This window comes from Pleurodeles waltl, chromosome 5, assembly GCF_031143425.1.
Source record: "Pleurodeles waltl isolate 20211129_DDA chromosome 5, aPleWal1.hap1.20221129, whole genome shotgun sequence".
NCBI classification, from domain to species: Eukaryota; Metazoa; Chordata; class Amphibia; order Caudata; family Salamandridae; genus Pleurodeles; species Pleurodeles waltl.
This window is the reverse complement of record NC_090444.1, coordinates 981,884,069-981,905,050: the sequence shown is the minus strand read 5'-3', so window position 1 is coordinate 981,905,050 and position 20,982 is coordinate 981,884,069. Positions and strand designations below refer to the sequence as shown.

At 39.6% G+C, this 20,982-nt stretch overlaps 1 protein-coding gene and 1 non-coding gene across 2 annotated transcripts in view; both read right to left on the bottom strand.

Annotated features, from left to right (window-relative positions):
- The window catches only part of TCP1 (t-complex 1), a 53,303-nt gene that overhangs the window by 26,644 nt on the left and 5,677 nt on the right, over nt 1-20,982 (bottom strand). The window contains exons 2-8 of the mRNA XM_069235139.1: nt 15,935-16,020; nt 12,042-12,170; nt 11,338-11,435; nt 9,231-9,341; nt 3,373-3,554; nt 3,021-3,147; nt 2,449-2,624 (exon numbers count right to left, since the gene is read on the bottom strand). Coding sequence (XP_069091240.1) covers nt 2,449-2,624; nt 3,021-3,147; nt 3,373-3,554; nt 9,231-9,341; nt 11,338-11,435; nt 12,042-12,170; nt 15,935-16,020 — 909 coding nt within the window. The remainder of the gene's footprint in view (nt 1-2,448; nt 2,625-3,020; nt 3,148-3,372; nt 3,555-9,230; nt 9,342-11,337; nt 11,436-12,041; nt 12,171-15,934; nt 16,021-20,982) is intronic.
- On the bottom strand, nt 13,472-13,594 carry LOC138297984 (small nucleolar RNA SNORA29). Its single transcript, XR_011204521.1, has one exon. It is a non-coding gene; the product is annotated as a small nucleolar RNA SNORA29 (small nucleolar RNA).

Sequence of the window (20,982 nt, the reverse complement as noted above, 5' to 3'; positions counted from 1 at the left end):
CCAAGGAAATTTTCATGCACCAATGAGACTTACACATGGTCCTGGCTTGTCTGATAGGCACACTTTTTGAGCCGCTGCACAACTGCCTCTGTTTGCTGAACAAGACTGTTTTTTGTACTGGCCAGATCATCGGTTAAATGCAGGCACTTTCTATGCACCCTCTTTATAACACCTTTTAACTAAAAAAATAAAATAAAATAAAAATTGTTCTAGAATTCGTGGTTCCTGAAGGTTGCAACAGTTTCAAACAGGCCAGAACATCACCTTGCCCACCTTCTTTGCTCCATTTCATCCGTCTAAGTAAGAACAGAGACTCCACCGTCTGGACACAAAAAAAAAAGCATTTTTGTTCTACACCTATCGCGCTAAACAAGGTCACCTACTGGCAAGCAGAGGTACTTCTTGAAAGTTTCTGGATCCAGTCTGACACCTAGGTATTAAACTAAGGTAAGGAATCCGTGTTTAGAAGTCTATCAGATGATACCATCAAAAGGTGAGTATTATTAGAGGCACCAGATGGCAAGCAGAAGTAGGGAATGGAAAATTATTAGCAGCATTAGAACTTACGCTCCGACAAAGCAGGCTCAAAAGACAGGAACTCAGCTTTTAAAGGCTTCAGTTAATGAAACTTACACTTTGTTATACCAAAAATAGGAAAAAGCATTAAATAGCCTGATGAGCAAATATAAAGTGCTATGGTGCTACCAGCTATTGCTGCACCTTAGCTTATTTTTTTCAAGTAGGCAGGTGGGACAATTAAGACATGGAGTGCCCCCCGCACCAACATGGTGAAAAGATGAGTAGGGGGGGAACCACCATGAATAAGGGGTAGGATGGAAACAGAAGTCGAAATAGTGCCCGAATCATAACACGTGTAGCGGACGCACACTGAAGAGAATCAATCTGCGCTTGCTTGGTCCATGCACTGGAAAAAGAAAAGGAAGTGATGTCAGCCTTGCAATCGGGACTTAGGAAGCAGAAAATAATGACTATGCCGTCAACATACAGTAAGCAAGTGCTGGCTCCAACCCCTTTTCTGTAAACAATACCCCCTGCAGCAACAGCACATGCATGCTGTCAGACGAGACTTCAAAAGGAAATTCCTCTGGTGTTCACACCAGAGAGGTTTTCCTGCCTCGGCGGTGAGGACTCTGCCAACAAGGACATGTGCGGAGGGCAGCCAGAGAAGTCCTTTGCACTGTATGAGGATATTCTTTTGTGTATCAGATTATCTTTACCATGGTTCACTAGTTCTTGTTCACTTAATATGTTTGCATAAACACAATTATGAAGTATTTCACTTGCTTAAAAAAAAAAAAGTTTATAAAATACAAGTTCTATAAGTTCCTTTCCATTGGTACGAATGCCTTTGGATAGTTACTCACGCTTCTATGCCCAGCTACCCTTCAATATACAAAGTCTGTTCTCCTACAGGTTTGCATGCACCTGGGTGACACCTTTAACCCTACTTTCTTCACCAGCAAAAATCACAACTTCATCCCTAACAAGCATTTGAAAAACCTGCAGGCCTTGCCTATGGGAGACCTATTGGCTTTGGTAGAGTGTTTTAAGCATGTTGTATACCAGTGTTGCTGCTGTTTAGCATGGCTAAAAGTGAGCAGGGTGGGGTAGATTGAAGTTTAAGCGGGGACAGGTTTGTGTGTGGTTGTTTTGGAGTGGGGATGACGTAGACCTGGAGTAGCATAGATGTAGAGTGAGGTCAACTGGCAATTAAATAGCTGTAGGCTGGGGTACATTTAGGGTGGAGTCAGGTAGATTAGAGTTGGGGAGTGGAGTGGGGTAGATTGGAGTGGTGTAAATTGAAGTGAAGTAGATTTTAGATGGGTAGGTTGGAGTGGGGTAGTGTGTTTCCACTGCATATCTGCTTCATTTCTTGCTAGTCTGTAACTTGACCATAGAAAAAGCTGTTCCAGGGTTCACTTGCATACTCCTGCTGTCATGGGCTTTAATTGCCAGTGTAAACTGCTTCCTCCTTTTTAATGGTTTTTAGCCCACACCAGTGATATTTTAGAAAGTTGCCAGTAGACAGCACAGACTATGGATAGTGGGTCCTAGTTTTCAAAATCTATCTTACTTCAAGATCTTGTTACATTAGGGCTTTATATACTTCTCTGTTCGATTTTGCTGTAGTTCACGATCTGCATGGAAAACGCTGCAGCTCTGGGAATGGAAAAGGAAGGACTGAAAACCCAAGCATTTAAAAAGGCTCCAAAACGGGAGCAGTAGACTGACTCAAGTACTTCGTCCATGCTTTAGGGGATGGCAAACAAGAATGATACATGAATGCCATGACAAATGGAGAGCGACGTTGAAGTGACACAATTGTAAGCTAGAGGCGGCCTGTAGCCTACTAACTGTAAGCAGGTCCTGAAGACCGTGCATGCGCTGTCTGTCAGAGCTAAAAACGTAAAAGAAGAAAAGGACTACCTCCAGTTGCCTTTGCAATGCGCTTAAGGTCCTTCTTTAAAACTCTCCGCACAGCCATTGCACCTGCGTCAACAAAATATTTCAAGCACATATCATCGATACCACCAGTTGTTAAAATAACATTGGCACCAGTTGCAAGAATCTTCTGAATCCGCTCCTTAGTGATATCGGACTCTCTGTAACAAATTATTCAGAGAAAGAGAAAAAGTGCTGTGTAAATATAATGTACTAGCCTCTCGAAATGTCATTACATTAGCAATTTTTGTGCGAGAAACTGACAATAAAGCAATCCTTTTCTTCTTGGCAAGCAGTGGTCTTATTTTTTAGACATCCTTATACCACCACTTAGGTTTGGCAGCAAGTTAAATGAGACAAATTGCTCACAGTACGTATGTAAATCTCCCAAATTTATCAATTGAGAATGTTTTCTTGGGAACCAAGTCACTAATGCAACACCCAAGTCATGTATCCTGCCCCGGCCGCCCACCCTCCCCCCCCCCCCCCCCCCCCCCCCCCCCACAACAAAAATAAATAACCGAGAAAAAGTCCACCTCCCCCAATAACACCAATACCTCTGTCTAATCTGGTCCAATTTTTCAGGGTCGGAAATAATAACTTGAACGCCAAGCTTCATTTTTGTTTTCTGCAAACTGAAGTCAAGACAAGCAATCTTTGCATTAACTACTCGTTTAGTCATTCCTGAAACGAAAAAGTTCAAGTAAAAGGTCATTCGGAAAGACAACACTGACATCATTCTTTGCTTACACTGAAAACGATGAGTGTATTTTCAATAGACAATTAGGCTTCAGAAAATGACCATTATATCACATGTGACCTACAAGTAGCTGAAATTATGCTGTGCAAAATTTGTTTAGCATGCCTTTAGTAGGTCTCTTTCAAATCTTCGCGTTTCAACGTGCTTACCTTGAGAACCAACAGTGCAGTTCAGTGCATAACCATTTACAAGAATGCTCTCCGACTGGCTTCGACCATGTGCCTTCAAAACATTCACAGAGTTTATAGGATAACGAGCCTGTCCTTTGGCATCTGTAAATTTGACCGCCATTGCAGCATCCACAACCAAGTTAGCAAAGAAATCGTCGTCACTTAAAACTAGAGTCAAGGGAAACCATTCTTATGCAGAGCGCAAGCCTCATAATGAAAGGCACCAATGAAAAACACAATGTGTCTTTTAGGGCTCTGCCTTAGCTTCATTTCGACAAAAACATGGCCTACTATTTGCAACTGCTCTTTAAGAATTACTGTTTGAGTCTGTGAGGAGAGTTTTAAAAACTGCCCACGTGTAGTCTCAAGGTCCACTTTCTGGGTGCCTGTGAAGTGAAAATGAAAAATGAGGTACTAACATTGTGTCAAAATAAAACAGCTCCTGGTGTGAAGCCTATCAGCACACTTCTGGCAGAAGGGATTTGAAGGCTGTCCACAAACAGGCTGTTTCCTGCCAAGATCTATTAAAATTATATATATATATATATATATATATATATATATATATATATATATATATATACACACACATACACACATATATATATACATACACACACACATACACTGAAGAAAAAAAAAGAAAAAGAAAAAAAGTTACAGCGGCGTTATAGTTAGGTTGATGTTTTTACCCATACAAAACCACAGAAATTCTGCAGCTTTAGTTATTCTTATAAATTAACATAAGTATAACCATAACTGCTGAATTTCTACGGTTTTGTCTGGGTAAAATGTCAACTTAACCATAACATCCCGGAGACCTTTGTTTTTTCCCCAGTGAATTTCTATGGTCTTAACGCACGTTAATATTTGCGTCAGGTTGTGGCAAGCCAATCAGGGTCTTGCTTTTCCCCCAAGATGAGAGGAGGATCCTCGAATCCGCGCGGACGGTTGAGGGGAGGGGCCGTTTAAGTCCTTCCATGAATGCTTTGAACACTGGAGGGGTTATGTTGTCTGTTTGAATATGCAGCTATGGGTGCCAGATGTAAACGAATGGGGGTGTAAGCTAAAGTAGCTTTTTTTAGATGAAGCAGGCAGCAGCCAATATCTTGGGCAGTAGCTTTAATGGGCTTGGTGTATTTGGGTTGACAGTAGCAAACAAAGCGTTTCCACTTTGAGCATAACACGCTCTGGTAGTGGGTTTACAAGCTTCTCAGAGAATGAACTTGCATTCTGCAGACAAATCTAAGTAACCAAACTCTAGCCACAGGAGCCGTGTCACAAGGTTGAGAGATTTGGGGGTTTCGGTGTCTGACCTCACCCTGGTTTTGAGTGAGATGGTCCGGCCTGTTGAGAAGCTTCAGGTAGGGGACTACTGAACAGTCCAGTAGTGTGATGAACCAGGGCTAGCAGGCCAATGTGGGAGCTACAAGAATCATGTTTACAGATGTCTGCCTGACGCATCAAACTAGAAAAGCGTAGGTAAATCTCTGACCAGTTCATCCATACGGCGTTGCCCTTGGATAGAGGGTGTGGGTACCTGGAGGCAAAGTTTAGCATTTTGTGTTTTCTGCTGAGGCAAAAAGATCTATTTGAGGTGTGCCCCACTTACAGAAGAATTTTTGAAGGACTTGCTGGCAGAGTTCCCATTTGTGAACTTGTTGCAGCATCCTGCTGAGCAGGTATACAAAGCTGTTGCCCATTCCTGGGAGATACTCTGCCAGTAAGTGAAAGTGATGGTGGAGATCCCATTTCCATATTGTTCGAGAGTTATGACAACTAGAGTGACCATGTTCCCCGTTGTTTCTGAAGGTAGGACACTGCTGTAATATTGTCAGTGAGGACTAGTACAACTTTCAGAGAGGTGAGGAAGATGCTTTCAGGGCTAGACATACTGCCTGAATATCTAGGAAATTAAAGTGTAGGGATTGATCATGATCCCAATGGCCTTGTACTGAGAAGTCTCGAAGGTGAGCGCCCCAGCCTATGTGGGAGGCGTCTTTTGCCAGAATGATCCGAGTCACAGGTTCTAGAAAAGGCCACCCCTTCAACCGGCCGGTAGTGTTCCACCACTGCAGAGAGAGACTATGGTGGTCTAACACCACTAGATCTTCTTAGTGACTCTGTGGTTGAGCCAACTGACGAGACAGACACTGTTGTAGGGAACAAGGCAAAACAGTAGGCCATCATCCCTAACAGGCACGTGACAGTTCTGCCTGTGTATGAGGAGTTCCCTCGAAATTGTGGGAGGAGAGACTGACAAAAAAAAAAAAAACACACAAGTCTGATTGGGGTATGTAATCCCCAACTGATCATGGAGTATAGCTCCTAGATATGGCTGCATCTGGCAAGCTTGAAGGTAGGATTTGGGAAAGCGGAGTGTGAAACCTAAGTTGTGCAGAAGGTCCACTGTCAGAGTGTGTCGTTAGCATTGTGACAACGTTCTGGCTTTGATGTTTCGTTGTGTAGGTAAGAGAACAGGTCTACGTTTTGTATCCCGATATTTGCTACTACGAGATGTTAAGCACTTTGTGAATACACTGGGGGCTGTGGTGACTCCAAAGGAATGACCTTGAATTGGTAGCATTATTCCGCAATCACGAATCGGAGATGTGTGTGTGCATGGAGATATAGAAGCAGGCATCCTCGCTATCTGGGGTGATCATCAAGTCGACCTGTTGTAAATGGGGACGACATCTTGAACAGTGACTATGTGCTAGTTTTCCAAAAGAACATAGTGGTTTAAAGGGCCTTAGGTCTAGAAAGGGCCTGAGAGAGCAGTCTTTTTTTGGGAATGAGGATATACAGAGAGTATACTCCTGTTCCTTGGTATTGTAGCAGAACTGGCTCCTTTGAGACGGTGATGTTCTTGAGAGCGCCTATGAGAGTGAGGGGGAATGTTTGGAGGAGTGGTAATGAGCTCCAGACAATAACCATGTTGGATAATGGAAAGGATCCATTGGTCCGAAACAATGCCGACATCCATTATGTATTGAAATGTTAATGGTGCCCCCAACCCCCAAACAGGTGTGGAGTGGCTGTGGGTTGAAAACATAGGTAGTCACTGTTCAGATGTTGATGTAGCGGTACGGGTGATGGTGCTCTTACCTCTACCTTGTGTTGTTACCTCAATACTTGCCTCTATAGAAGAATTTTGAGAAGCAACTGGAATACCGCCTGACTTAAGATGTGGAGGCCTCCAAGGTCGTTGGCTTGTAACCACCTCTGAATGTCGGGTGACAAAATGTACCCCTTTGAGAGGGGAAGAAGGCTGTAAAGCACCCATGGCCTTTGTGGTATAGGTGTCTTTTTCAGCTTCAAGGGTAGGGTCCACCTGCGGTCAGGAAAGACGCTCCTTATCAAATGGTATGTTTAGTACCGCATGTTGTACCTCAGGTTTAAAACCTGAGCATCTAAGCCAAGCATGTCTCCTTACTAATGCGCTAGTATTGATATCACATGCAGAAGTGTCTGCAATGATGCACCCTGTACCGTCCTGGATGTGGAGTCAGGGCAGGCGAACGTCCATGGTCTCCCAAATGGGTTCAACAGGAGATGGTGTGGATGAAGAAGACTAGTCTTTCAGCTCCGAAGAAGGTGAATCCCTGGTTTTCAGTAGGAGTGACCACAGTACTCACGGGTTGCACCAACGTCGCCTTGTGGCTTTTGATGTCAGATTGGACGTCAGAATCATGGATACAAAAGGCCTCCTCCTGCGCATGCTCCCTCCCAAAGATGTCTGGCATATCCTTTGGAGTCTTGTGCAGAATCTCCAGTCGTCTAGCTTACGGTCACCAAGGATCGTTTTTGACTGGAAGGATCTGCAGGCGTCACAAGTGGCTTCTTGATGGTCAGGGGAGAGGCACAGGTTATACATTAGTTGTTGGTTGTTGTGTGGGAATTTGGAGTGGCAACGAGGACAGAGGCAAAACTTCATCAGTTTTATCAGCACAGCATATTAGTCTGTGCCACACTGAGGTAGGCCCAAATGGGCAAGGACGCCCCGGAGGGCATTTGGTCGGTTCCCTGACCGACCGAGTGAGACGACTACAAGAACGTGAGAAAAAGCGATCACAAACAAATTCTGCTGATGGAGAAAAGATGGAAAGAAAAAAAATGAATGTTTCGAAACTGGAGCGAGGGGAAGACAGAGCAAAGAGATAATGAACCCGACGGCAGAGGGAAAACAATCTAACAAAGGAGTCGATGCCCATGCGCAATATCACCGAGAACGAACAGTCATGCTCCCTATGACTCGCAAAAGTGTCTGCAAAGAAAAAAAAGAAAAAAAAAACCTTACAACACTCCCAACACAACAAAAGATGGCCAGGAGCATGCGTATCTACAGCCACACATGCCATCGAACACTATATTACTTGCCAAATAAAGTTATGAAAGGCAATTGCTACTCCACGCCCAATTCTCAAAATTCGTTAAAGACTCTGCACCTGTATAAAACGTATATTGTAACCGAAAGATTCAGTAAAGTTTAATTTCAAATGTGGCTACAACAATTGGAAGAGAAAGAGGTTTTCTGGGAAAAATAAATGAATAAAAAGAAAATATTTACACAAGCAAGCAGTATGGGAGTCTGTGCCATCTATACTGAACTTTACGGAATCTCTTGGTTACATCATATGTTTTATGTGGGTGCAGAGTCTAACGAATATTTATGAATCCATGGATTTTATCCAGATTTTTGAAGACTAGGAGGATTGGTCTTCATGTCTCCAGCACCGCTTCTAGTAGACCGTGGAAAATAACCAACTATGTGGTGTAAGTGCAGTTTTGATAGCCTCAGCTTCTATTTGTTTCATCCAATTTTCCAGAATTAAAGTAGTGACTTCAAATGTCATTCACCAAGCATGGCATTAGGCACATATTTAGGGTAATCCGGGTACTTCTATTGTGGAGCAGAGTGACCTCCAACGATAATTTTCTAGCAATAATCCAAATTTGGAGCAATATAAAAATTGTAAAATGATGGTTCCTCCTAGGAGGAGGATAGTTTCTTCACATAATAGTTCTTACTCGGTCTACTGTAGTACCTCCCCTCCAAGGTTAAAAAAAAAAAGTTTAGTCAGCACATTGTGAATTCAAGAAGGAACATGTGTGCACAGCCACTGTCCACATGCAAACACGTACTGACATGAATGGGAAATCAGCCCTTCGTCTAAAGAGGATTTGATTATAAATCTTCTAGAAATCATATCCATCTGTAGTTAGACAGCAAATGTTACAAGAACTCAGTCATCTGTGTACAAGGTAGCATGTTGAAAAGGCCCTAAAAGCCTCCACACTCTCCGAACTACTGCTTTACAATGCCTGTCCCTTAAACATTCCAAGAACCCCCACTTCTTGTATTGGAACAGGATCATGTCTGCACTTTACAAAAGAGCTGAAACACTACACAGTGTACTCTGGGACACGGAGCACCTGGTCTTTTGGCTCTCTCATAATCTCTGTCAGTTACCTTTTGGCAAAAGTTGTGCATTATCTCCAGCTTTGTCTATGCCACGCTCAACTATTACCTTGCGAGTTTGCCAGAGGCCATGGTCAGTCAACTTACTATCACTGTCCCATCACTTCTGCTGAGAGTTCTCACTTGACATGATTACCTTTTGATTTCTGAAATCGACCTGGGTCTTATACTAGTGAATAGGCATGCTCATAAGTAGCTGCAGATGAAATATGTGCTCAGTTTCTACAGAGTGTACTTGTTAATGTATTTTTTGTTGAGGTACAAATGGTATAAATGGCTTGTGGAGGTCTTTGGCTCACAGTTGTGATTCAATGGCTAAAGTCAAATCATAAAGAACCACTGTTCTAAAGGATACACGCCAATGATTTTGGAAGACATGGAGGTTTTTGCTGCATTGAGGAGACATTCTCTTCCCAACTCATCTGTGCCAATAGTAAGATTTTCATTGATGTAACGAACTGCTTCCCTGTAAGAAGAAAGCACACCGATTGTAATAGGCAAGTCTTAAGCTGTTTCTATATTTCGTTTTGTTAATCTTCTCCAATGAACAACATGCCAAAAATATATACAAACTTGTTCATTACTACCATTCTTTAGTCCAAAGGATCTATAACATGTATGTAGATCAGACTAACTGCCACATACAACATACTAAAAGTTGCTACAAAAAGAAAGTATGAAATCTTTACTATGCTTTCACATAAAAAAAATACTTCCAATGACACAGATACTCATCTATGTTCACCATTTAAAAGTGTTAAAACAAGTTACTCACTTCATATTAGCTGCAAAGATAAAATACAAAAAGGGCTGTATGTGGGATCGGTTGGAACGCTAATGTTTAGTACATAACATTTTATACTTCTAAATACAGACCTTCTTGGCCCAAGAATAACTGGGTAGTGCTTCCCAAACTTTTTTATACCCAGGACCCAATTATTATTATTATTATTATTATTTTTTTTTTTAATAACAAGCTTTAGCAACCCATCTAGCACTAAAATACATGAGGCAGGGGCAGTAACTTGTTAGAATAATTTTCTCTTTTTAACCTCCTCTCTAACAGCATTGTTTTTGGATCACACCCTTTGATAGGTCTTATTGTGATGTGGTCAAGATATCAATTTGCCCACAAAGGTGTCCGATGGAGAACTTCACAGGGGTATAGAACAGTGCTAGCCTGTACCATCCGATTCACAGGGCTTCTGAAAAGCTTTGGTGTTGATACCAGTGATTGAAGCAATTTTGAAAGACCCCATCTGCAGAAGTGTATGCCATACAAAATAATTAGTGGCGCATTTAGGACTCTATATATACAAATATTTTGCGGTTTTACATTGTGCAAAAATAATCAAACGGCTTTGGTGCACTTTACAGGAGTACCAGATTACATAACAAATTCTGATTCATTTTAAGCAAAGGAGATTTAAGTGATCTGCCCAGAAATAAAGGATGTGGAGTCAAAGCCGGGACTCAAACCGTTTCCCCCAAGGCCAAAGTCAGCAGCTCTAGATATTAGACCTCGTCCATATTTCTCAATATTTGTATCAAAGTTATACACAAGTGGGATGGGCAAGCACATTCTCAGTTGAAATAGATTTGTGAAGAGAGAAAAAGGAGAAAAAAACCTGGACTTATTTCAGCACCTTCGCACGAGTGGTGCAAAACAAATTTCAGAGTGGCTGTGGCAACATCAACGTAACATCACTGAAGTCATAGGGATTGTGAAAAATCCTATCTTCACACAAATAACAAGTGTAGCACACTTACTGAACAGGAGAGTTGTTTAGGGTGCAGTACGAAGCTGGTGGTGCAATTTGGATCACACTTTCTCCAACATATTGCAGCACATGGTCATTTACAGACAGTACTTTTTCACTAAACTTACAAAACTTTAACACACACAAAATGATAATGTGCCCAAATCGGGTTTCAATTAATATATCATTTCCCCATCACCAAGTTTCCTGAATTTCTTTAATCTTATTAAAATCAGCTTCCAGCATTTTATTTAAAAAAAAAAAAAAAAAGTTTGTTAACCCTCACTTCTGATATACTCTGAAATGTGTTCAGTTATTTCACAGGTTTTTTAAATTGTGTGTTGCAAAAACAAAATGCTTTTCTACAGCCTTTCCGTTCAAAGTCATTTTACCCAGCAAGTTTGTTGCACAGGTAATTTTAGATACTTCTCACTCTGCATTCAGAGAAAGAAAAAGTAAACACCATTCACCAATTTAAAAAAATAAAAAAAATAAAAAAAAAACATAAGTAGCAATTTGTCAGAATCCGCAGTCTAATATCGGACCTCTTTATCTGAAGCACAGCAAAAGTGAGAAGATAATAAGCAAAATGTAAAGGCAGCTTTATTTATTGCTATTATTTTCTGAAGACGAGGGCTTTTGCGACCCACAGCTTGGGAAACACAAACTAAGAGTATATAAATTAGAAAAGTCCAGTCTCACTTGCAAGCAAGTCGATATCCACCTATAATGGATGTGGGGTGAATCTTCTGTTTTACAAGTTCATCTGCATTTTTCAACAGTTCTGCAGCAATAATCACCTGTGTGACAAACACAAAAACAAGCACACAATGAACAAGAGCTTGTTAGGCACATTTTAACAATGCAAGATTTATTAACAGAAAGAGTTGACACTCATTCAAAAGGGCAAGGCCCACTATTGGAAAACAGGCCTTTTTTTTCTTTCAAAGAATAAGCTCAGTGGAAACAGCATGTTCATCACCAAAATTGCTGATTGTACAGAAAGGAATTCTGCATAAGTCAACAAACATCAAATCAGATTTGTCCAAGCCACTGAATAAAATTAAGCATTTGTTGCTTTATAACTACTTACAGTGAAACTTGAGTTACTATGCCCCATGCGTATAGCTGCTCACACCACAAAGCTGGTATGGCAGGAAGTTAAATGGGACGGACTTCAGAAAATTTGGTTTCATATTGAAAGAAATCTACTTATAAGCTTGTGGTCATTATTCATAGCAAACAGAACAACAAGTGTCAGCAAACAGGTGTATTCGGAATGTTAACAAGCTCAGATCAAATAGGGAGCATCATACAAGTCTTTTTTTAACTGTTAACCACACAAACTGTATATGATGCAGAGATAACCAAATGGAAGTATTTGAGCTGAGGCAATGAATACTTACAACCGAAGTGGTGCCATCTCCAACTTCATTGTCCTGCAGATCAGCCAGCTCACATAGGACCTTAGCAGCAGGGTGCTCAACTTCCAATAATTTCAATATAGTTGCCCCATCATTAGTAATTGTTACATCCTTAATACAAAACAAAGAAGGTGAGGACGTTTCCCAATTGCATCAGACAAAAAAAAAAAAGTTTTCTATGACATTTCATGCATCCGAGTTAAGTTTATGCATCACTCACAGAGGTAGTTACTCATCCTCACAATCTAATACAAGACAAGTGCTGGATGCTTCAGAAAAGATTAAATAATAATCAACATGCTTACAATACAAAATACTTAAGAGCAATCTTATTATTCTGCATTGAAAAATGGCAGTAGTACTATCCTCTGCACGTTATCGACAAGTCATCAAAAATTAGATGAAACAATTGTGGAACTTAATAGAACTCAAGCCGAGATGTACCAGATTTGTGGCACAGAAAGCAGTACATCCTACTTTACCCAAGCGGTTTATTTTTCCAAAGCCTACCACGGAGATCTTTATGGGTTTACCTATGTGGAATTTCTAGGAGCAAGTTCTGGACAGGAAATGTCTGGCAATCCATGACAAAATACATTATGTGACAATCTTATTAGATAGGTGCCATCTTAAAATTAACTAAGGCAAATGCGAACCTTAAAAATATGTAAAATGCAGGTTTTTATTTGCCATTCAGAATGATGCAAAAATAACACTAATCCAAAGAACGTCAATGAAAATAATTTCAAAATATAAGATCAAAATCAGCCTAACAATGAGTGTCTACTCAATTACACTACGACTAAGCTTTTTTTTTTTTTTTTTTTTTAAACTCATCACTGTTTTAGTAATTTTTGCTTCATACAAAATCTGAGAGCTAGGCTGATGTATACAAACAGTCAAAACAAGCACTGGCGAAGCCATTTTGTGTCGTATTGTCATGCTGTATTGCAAAACTGATTTGTCAGGCAACTTCCCCAACAATTATAATAAAACAAAAATGGATGGAAGCAAAAATATTTTTGGTGAAATTATGATGCACAAGGCTTCTATACTTTTGTGAAAACTACCAGTACTTGCTCTTCCCGATTCGGGCATAGTACTGTTCATCAGTCGTGCTCACTTTAGATCAAGAATATGTTAAAAATCTAATCAATTCAGAGATTCTTATTAAGAGCATGCATCTGCCACACATTAAAGTAGTAGTCATTTCTGAGTTTAGAGGACAGAAAAACTGTCCTAAAGTGTTCAATAAAGGGAAGAATGTTTATTCCAAGGAGCTGCTTTAAAACTGTTCACAAAGTGCTGCTAGTTCACCTTCCACTTTGGGCAATCTTGTCAAATAAAACTGTGCTCAAGCCCTCATATCTGGTGAGGTAAGGATTTATGAACAAAAACAATACATTTAATGTCAATACTTGTTAAGCCATTTCAGATGAGTCAACATCCATCATCTTCAGACAATGGCAGTTTTGCTTTATCCCAACACTGCTACTTATTTTGTAAGCCGAAGGAAGCAGTAGTAAAATGGGACATTTCTATGCTCTCAGAAAATTATGAAAATCACAAGCTGAAATAGTTTTCAACAAAATAATAACATTAAGGAAAAAAGATGAGGGAGAAATACCCTTTGCAACGCTGCAAGTACAACGCAAGCCTTTACAATTAAATGTTAAGCATGTATCAGCTAAGTGAGAGAGAGAGAGAGGAAGGGAGTGTATAGGTAAGGGCATTTTTAGGGTTAAGGGGTTGGTAAAGGGGTAGGGTGGAGTGTTTTAGGATTAAGGGGTGAGTAAAGGAAGAGGGTAATGGTGAATAGGTATGGGTGAGTTTATAAGTTGATAAGGAAATAGGGTGGTAAAGTAATTAAACTTTGTGAGGAAACCTCCTCCAATTAAAACAATAGATATAGATATATATTTTCTACTGGCAGTCGCCAGTATGTAGGTAGTTATAGTTAGGACCAGACCTAGTTTCCTCTGAAGAAGCTTTTTTTGATTTGGCTATATCTTTGGCAGAGTTTGATGAATCTTCACATACTTTTCAAAATAAGTGTGCCCGAGAATCTTGTTGTGCATGAGAAGTTTCAACAATGACTGCACTGCTAACTACCCTATATATTGCACCACTCATGACATCTTTGATAATATCAATGTAACAGTTGCAGTAAAATTACTGAGGAGAAAGCTTTGCATGGCAGGGGAGCAAGTTTTAGTTACCTTAGGTCACAAGTTATAGTTACTAGTAATAACTTCTGAATGTCTATGGTTTTGTATGTTGAAAATGTGACCCTGACTAACATCCCTGTAACCTTTGGGTATTTTATGTGAAAATATGATATATCACTTACTTGATGTATACTTGCCAAATCATTGCAACGGCATATGTGGTAAAGACCTGGGTGGTAAAGGCATTCGTTGTAATGTCATACAACCATTCTAGAGGTTATAGCTAAAATTGATTAGCAATCCACACTAATTCAAGTTTTAATGAGAACGTAAAAGGAAATGCGAGTGCTAGTTTGAGATCTTGTCAACCATGTTGTCCAGTTAATATAAGGCATGGAAGGATGGTGAGCTATAGAAAAAGGAGTTCCTGGTGTGCAGCAGTGGACAGATTCAAGTCATCCAGTCAAATGTTTGTAAAGAAGCTATACACAAGAGTTAGGACAAACAGAGGCAAAATGCTTTCAGTTAGTGTTCAAACAAACTAGACTGCTTACTATTTGCCGTCTCTTGTCAAAGGGCTGTTTCAAACCCCACTGTAAGAAATAGTATGGTCCACAACATGTCAATGACAGGTAAGTGGTATAAAGCACCAGAATTTTTTTGTTTTTAAAAAGTACACATTGATGGGATTTAAAAAAAAAAAAAAAAAAAAAAGAAAAAATGGGAACCATATAGGTTAGCACTTGATCCCATTGTCAATTTAACTTTATGGCCTGGTTTGCCAGTGCAGCGGTCACAAGACATTTATGTGAGCATCACTAGAATGGTTTTGGTTCCACCCACACGATGGGAGCCAGGAGTACATGCTTCGATTGGCCAGAAGTTGTGTGCTTATACAAAAAAACGTGCTTGCCTTCCATACAGCTGTGATCATTTTGTTTATTTATCCAGCTGCCTGAAGTTGAAATTTAAGGGGCACACACACAACATTGTAATGCTATTAAATAGGTAATTTATGGTGTTTTTCTCTGGCAGCAGCACAGATGGGAGGAGGGCAGTCAATCTACAAGGATGTGTGTGTCTGGCTCGACAGTGCACCTTTCACCTGACCTTTTAGGCTACACCAATACTTTACAGTTCTTTGCATCCACACAAATACATATGCATTCCCATGGTATTTACTTGGGATGCTTCACATTACTATACAACATTCCTTTAAAGCCAGACCTTTTGGTATTTTCAATACTTGATGAATAATGCGCTTGACCCCAACCAAATGTTATCAGTAACATGGAACTTAGCAAAGTGCTTCGGGTGTTTAAAAATTGCAAATATATAGTAGGGAGGCAAAAAATGCTAAATGCTTTCTACACCAGGTTAACAGGAAACCAAAGACAATGAGACTGCAATCTACCTTTAATTTTGGAGAACGTAGCCTTGATAAACATTTATCATTTGCAACAGAATTGTTTCCGCATTGATAACTTTCAACTATTTTTCATACAAGAAACTCTTACGAACTATTTCAGATATCCGGAACAGAAGCTGCCCTCTTTAAAAAAGTTTTTAAAAAAATAAAACTATACAATTAAATTACATTACAACTTGTCTGAAAAAGCTTTTTTTTGTAATATCCCTTTACTGTTATCATCTGGCACGGCACTTTTACTCCATTCATAACCAATAATATACAAAAAAAATACTTACTCCAATGTCATCCACCAGCATTTTATCCAATCCAACTGGACCAAGTGAACTTTTCACTATGTTAGCAATAGATGACGCAGCAAGAACTAAACACACAAAAAAAAAAAAAAATTATTATAGCATTCTGTTAACTAAAATCAAATCAGACATGAAGGATATTAGGAAACTACTGGAGGTGATCAGCCCTTGTGCTTGATGGGCTCTGGCACTCGATAGCTGCTAGTATCTTCAAGTAAATTGACAAGGAAAATATGCATTAACTGTAAAAACATAACTGAGATTTCTCTACAGTCATGAAGTCGAAAGGAAGCTAAAAATAAAGCTAACGTAATAGGAAAACAGATTTTAAATTGTGAAATCTTGCAAACATTGGTATAAGTCTCAAATGTTCTGTTTGTTTCTGGAATGAAGAAATGTGAGTGGAGCAACTTGGTCAGTGTAGATTTACCTCCCATTCCACTGCCGTCCATGATCCACCGCAACTACTGTAGTTAGTAGCGTACCATACCCTTCCTTACATGTACACATTACCTCCCACTGCATTGCTGTCTAGGAGCCACAACTACTGTAGTTAGTAGTGCACCATAACCTTGCATGTACACATCTGCACTGAAGGACTATTCAAACTGGTTTGGAGAAATTATGCAGAGTCCAGAACTCCTGGTCATGTTACAGGAAAATTTATGAATAACTAAGAAATGTCTGATTCTTTAATAGAATTGTGATTAAACTACATCCAAAGCAAAGTTAACATCTGAGTAGCAAGCACTGGCTGTTGGCCAGAATTGGCTCTAGAAATAAATAGAAACTACTTATAGGTATTATCAAGCACCCATGACAATACAGAGGTCATTTTTAAAGTTTTTAAAATATTGTTTCAAGACCGTGGCAGCAACTGGTAGAAGGAAGGTGGGGGCTATTTAAAATACAGGGAGAGAAACAGAAAAACACATACACACCCCATGGCGTTATACAGCAAAAGAGCATTGGTATTGCCAATTGGTGTGGCTTAATGTCTTTTCAGTCTCTGATGCAGTTAGGCATTAAGTAAATCATAATACGTGTACTCAAATACACCCTTCCACCCACTAGCTCATTCGTGTTTTAACCAGCTTAACAATCTGCAATAAAACAGACAAACAAACTCAATAAGTATATATAAGATACATTAAAAAGGAACAAAAGTGAAGCAAGCAGCCAAACAGATAAATAAAATTGTAAACTAAGTGACTGGCCCACAAGCCCATGTTAAAATGCTGTCACTCACAGGGCAACAGAACCAACAGCAGAAATGAGTCACTCCAGTGGCCGATGCAATATCCTACCTTAAAGAAAAGCAGAATGTTAATGAAAGAAGAGGCTGAGCTATCTATGTATGTTTGCAGAGGTTTTTTTTCTTATTAACAGGCATAGAAGATGGCCAAACCTTCCTAAGCGGGTCAAGCAATGATTCACACAGTTCAAATTTTCAACTGACAAAAGGAATCAACATTGATGTCCACGACTACGAATGGATCTATGAGATTTCCATGCAAGAAAATACTGATCTAAACTATTTAAAGCAGTCATACTAATCCACCCATAAAAAGTGTATATATATATTTTTAACATACTCTCACAACAAATACCAGGTCTACTGCCTTTGTTGCCATAGGTCTGATCTGTTTATTATGAAAAACGACATCTGACATAAATCATGCATAGATCCAATGATAAAGACTATAATAATAATCTTTATTGTTTAGTTAATAAAAACCATGACAATCATCTCACAATACAACATATTTAAAGATAAAAATAAATAAAAAATAAACTCTAAAATTCTATAAAATTCCGTAATGATAAAGACTAGTAACCAGAAACAACTCAAGCCTGCTACATTTACTATATCAAGCATAACTTCTTACAAGGCAGCCATCAGGAAAAGTCAGCAAAATAAACAAATATGAAACAGTTAGCAAAACAATACAAAAAACAAACAAAAAAATACACACACACACACACACACAACACTCCAGCAAGAATTACCACAGTGGAGACAGATCCTTTATCACAAGGTTTTACCCGACAGGGTATCAGCCACTAAACAAACCATTGCTTACTATAAGAAACAGAGATTCCACAAAGTACCATGGTACTTCCTTTGAATATTCACCTTTAAAAGCCTATTGGCTTTAATGATTGAATTTAAACAATACATCAGCCCTACTACCTTTGTTTAACTTTTCCCAAGTACAGATACTATATACACACACATTTATCTCAAGGCCATTTCCTTCATCACTGGCTTGTCACCATAATCAGCTTAGGCATCCATTAATGGACAAACTGGCAACCAAGATGTACGGTCAAAATGACATATGTATATAAAATTATAGCTGGGAAAACAATCAAACGACCCCTCTAAAAAGGGCCTTAGAATGATTATTTTACTGCAAATTCTTAACCCTAATATTCACAACAGGTTACCAACAACAAACCCTTTTATTACTATGGTAATTGTGAGATTCCATTTTAACTAACTGATCTGTCTAAAATGACCATCGACCCTGAAAGTTTTACTGGGCTGTATTAAACAATTCATAAAATTGGCAAGGCCTAATCTTGTGGTTATACCTTTTTCTAAGAAGCAGAAGAGAGCTATGGCATCAGATATAATTTTTCCCCAATGAACCAACAGATCCTACAGCCCTTATCACTGGCATGCCACTATTACCATCTTAGGCCTATAGAATGCTAAATAAGCTTTCCCAAAAGGCATCTTCAGGAATACAGGCAGAGAATTGTAACTACAGTTGTCAAAAAAAGAAAATTCAAATCCTACCAAACAAGATTAATTTTATACATATCCACATGCTTTATCAAAGTGTAATAACCATCCACCCATAAAAGGTATATTATCTTTAACAAATGCCTTCCACAATAATTAAGTCAATGCTACTGTTTTAACTTTGCATAATAAAACGATTGCAACTATAGCCTTCACCAACTCAATACTGCTATATTGAGCTTACCACAAGGCAAAAAACAAACCAATACAACCACTGTTTTACAGCAGTAGTGCAGAACATCAGACAAATTGAAATCTGTACTTCAAAGTATCAACATTTCAGAGCCAAAAGCCATTTCTCTGTAGTGCTTTTTAAAGGTCTTCTCTGTTGTTTTTCTGCAGCGCAGTCTAGCTAGACATAGCAAGCATAGTACAAGCCAGTAAGTCTCACCTATGCAAGAGCTATTCTTTGCCAATGTGTTTTAGCCATGTTTTACAACAGAGTGATTTGCCATGCTGAATAGCAAAGTTAGTGGAATGGCGTAGAGGGTCGTAGAGTGGCGTGATGCAGAGTTGGCATGGCAAACAGCTCTGTGATGCAGAGGGCAGTGGCTTAGAGTACACCTGAGTGGCATAGAGCACACTGCCATAGAATGCAGAGTAGAGTTGCACAGAATGCAGAGTAGAGTAGCATAGAGTGCAGTGGCAGAGAGTCAAGTAGCACAGAGTGGTGCAGTCAATTATAGTGCTATAGAGTAGTGGAGTAAAGCAGAGTACAGAGGAGTAGAGTGCCTTGTTGTAGAGTGACAGAGTGGAACAGAATGACAGAGTATAGTGATAGGGCACTGAGTGGCGGCCACACAGATTGTTTCAGAGTGAAGTGGCGTGGAGTGGTGCAAGGTAGAGTGCAGTTGTGTGGAGTGGCAGAGTGTAGTGCATAGAGTAAAGCAGTTTTGAGTGCAGTAGCATAGAGTGCAGTGTAGATTAGAGTGGCATACAGATGAGTGTTACAGAGTGAAGTGCAGTTTCATAGAGTGCAGTGTTGCAGCGTGCCGTGGAGCACAGCAGCACAGAGTGGAGCAGAGCAGATTGGTGTGGACTTGAGTGCAGTGCTGTAGAGAGCAGCGGTGTAGAGTGGCAAGGAGTGCATTGGCGCAGAGTGGTAGAGAGGAGTGAAGTGGTGTAGAGTTGTGTGGTGCAGAGCAGAGTTCAGTGGTGTGGTGCAGAGTGGAGTGGTTTTCAGAGTATGGTAGCACACTGCCATTACAGACAACACATTGGTAATTGAAATGATCATTACATTTGCACATATACAGTTTTACTAATAAAACTACACAGTGCACAAACGGTAATGTATGAAAATTGCATCACCTAATTTAATGATTCATTCTAATAATATTAAAGTGTGTTTCCAACACACTCAAATTATAAAAATATGCATCATTCATGTGTTCATAAATTCTGAAATATTTACACACTCCATTTAAATGTCATATGCTAAGGAGGGGGAAAAAAAAACACAACCTTTCCTAGATTGTCATATAAGACCTCTCACTTTGAAGTCAGAGAAAGAAAAGTAAAGTAAACATGCTCCCTCTGAAGACAGCACCCTGCATTTGACCTTGGACTTTAAATACACAGTGTAGGAAGTTGGCTCTGTATGTGCTATTTCAAAGTAAGGAATAGCATGCACAGAGTCCAAGGGTTCCCCTTAGAGGTAAAATAGTGGTAAAAAGAGATAATACTAATGCTCTATTTTGTGGTAGTGTGGTCGAGCAGTAGGCTTATCCAAGGAGTAGTGTTAAGCATTTGTTGTACATACACAGACAATAAATGAGGTACACACACTCAGAGACAAATCTAGCCAATAGGTTTTGTTATAGAAAAATATATTTTCTTAGTTTATTTTAAGAACCACAGGTTCAAATTTAACATGTAATATCTTGTTTGAAAGGTATTGCAGGTAAGTACATTAGGAACTTTGAATCATTTCAATTGCATGTATACTTTTCAAGTTATTCACAAATAGCTATTGAAAAAGTGGACACTTAGTGCAATTTTCACAGTTCCTGGGGGAGGTAAGTTTTTGTTAGTTTTACCAGGTAAGTAAGACACTTACAGGGTTCAGTTCTTGGTCCAAGGTAGCCCACCGCTGGGGGTTCAGAGCAACCCCAAAGTTACCACACCAGCAGCTCAGGGCCGGTCAGGTGCAGAGTTCAAAGTGGTGCCCAAAACGCATAGGCTTCAATGGAGAGAAGGGGGTGCCCCGGTTCCAGTC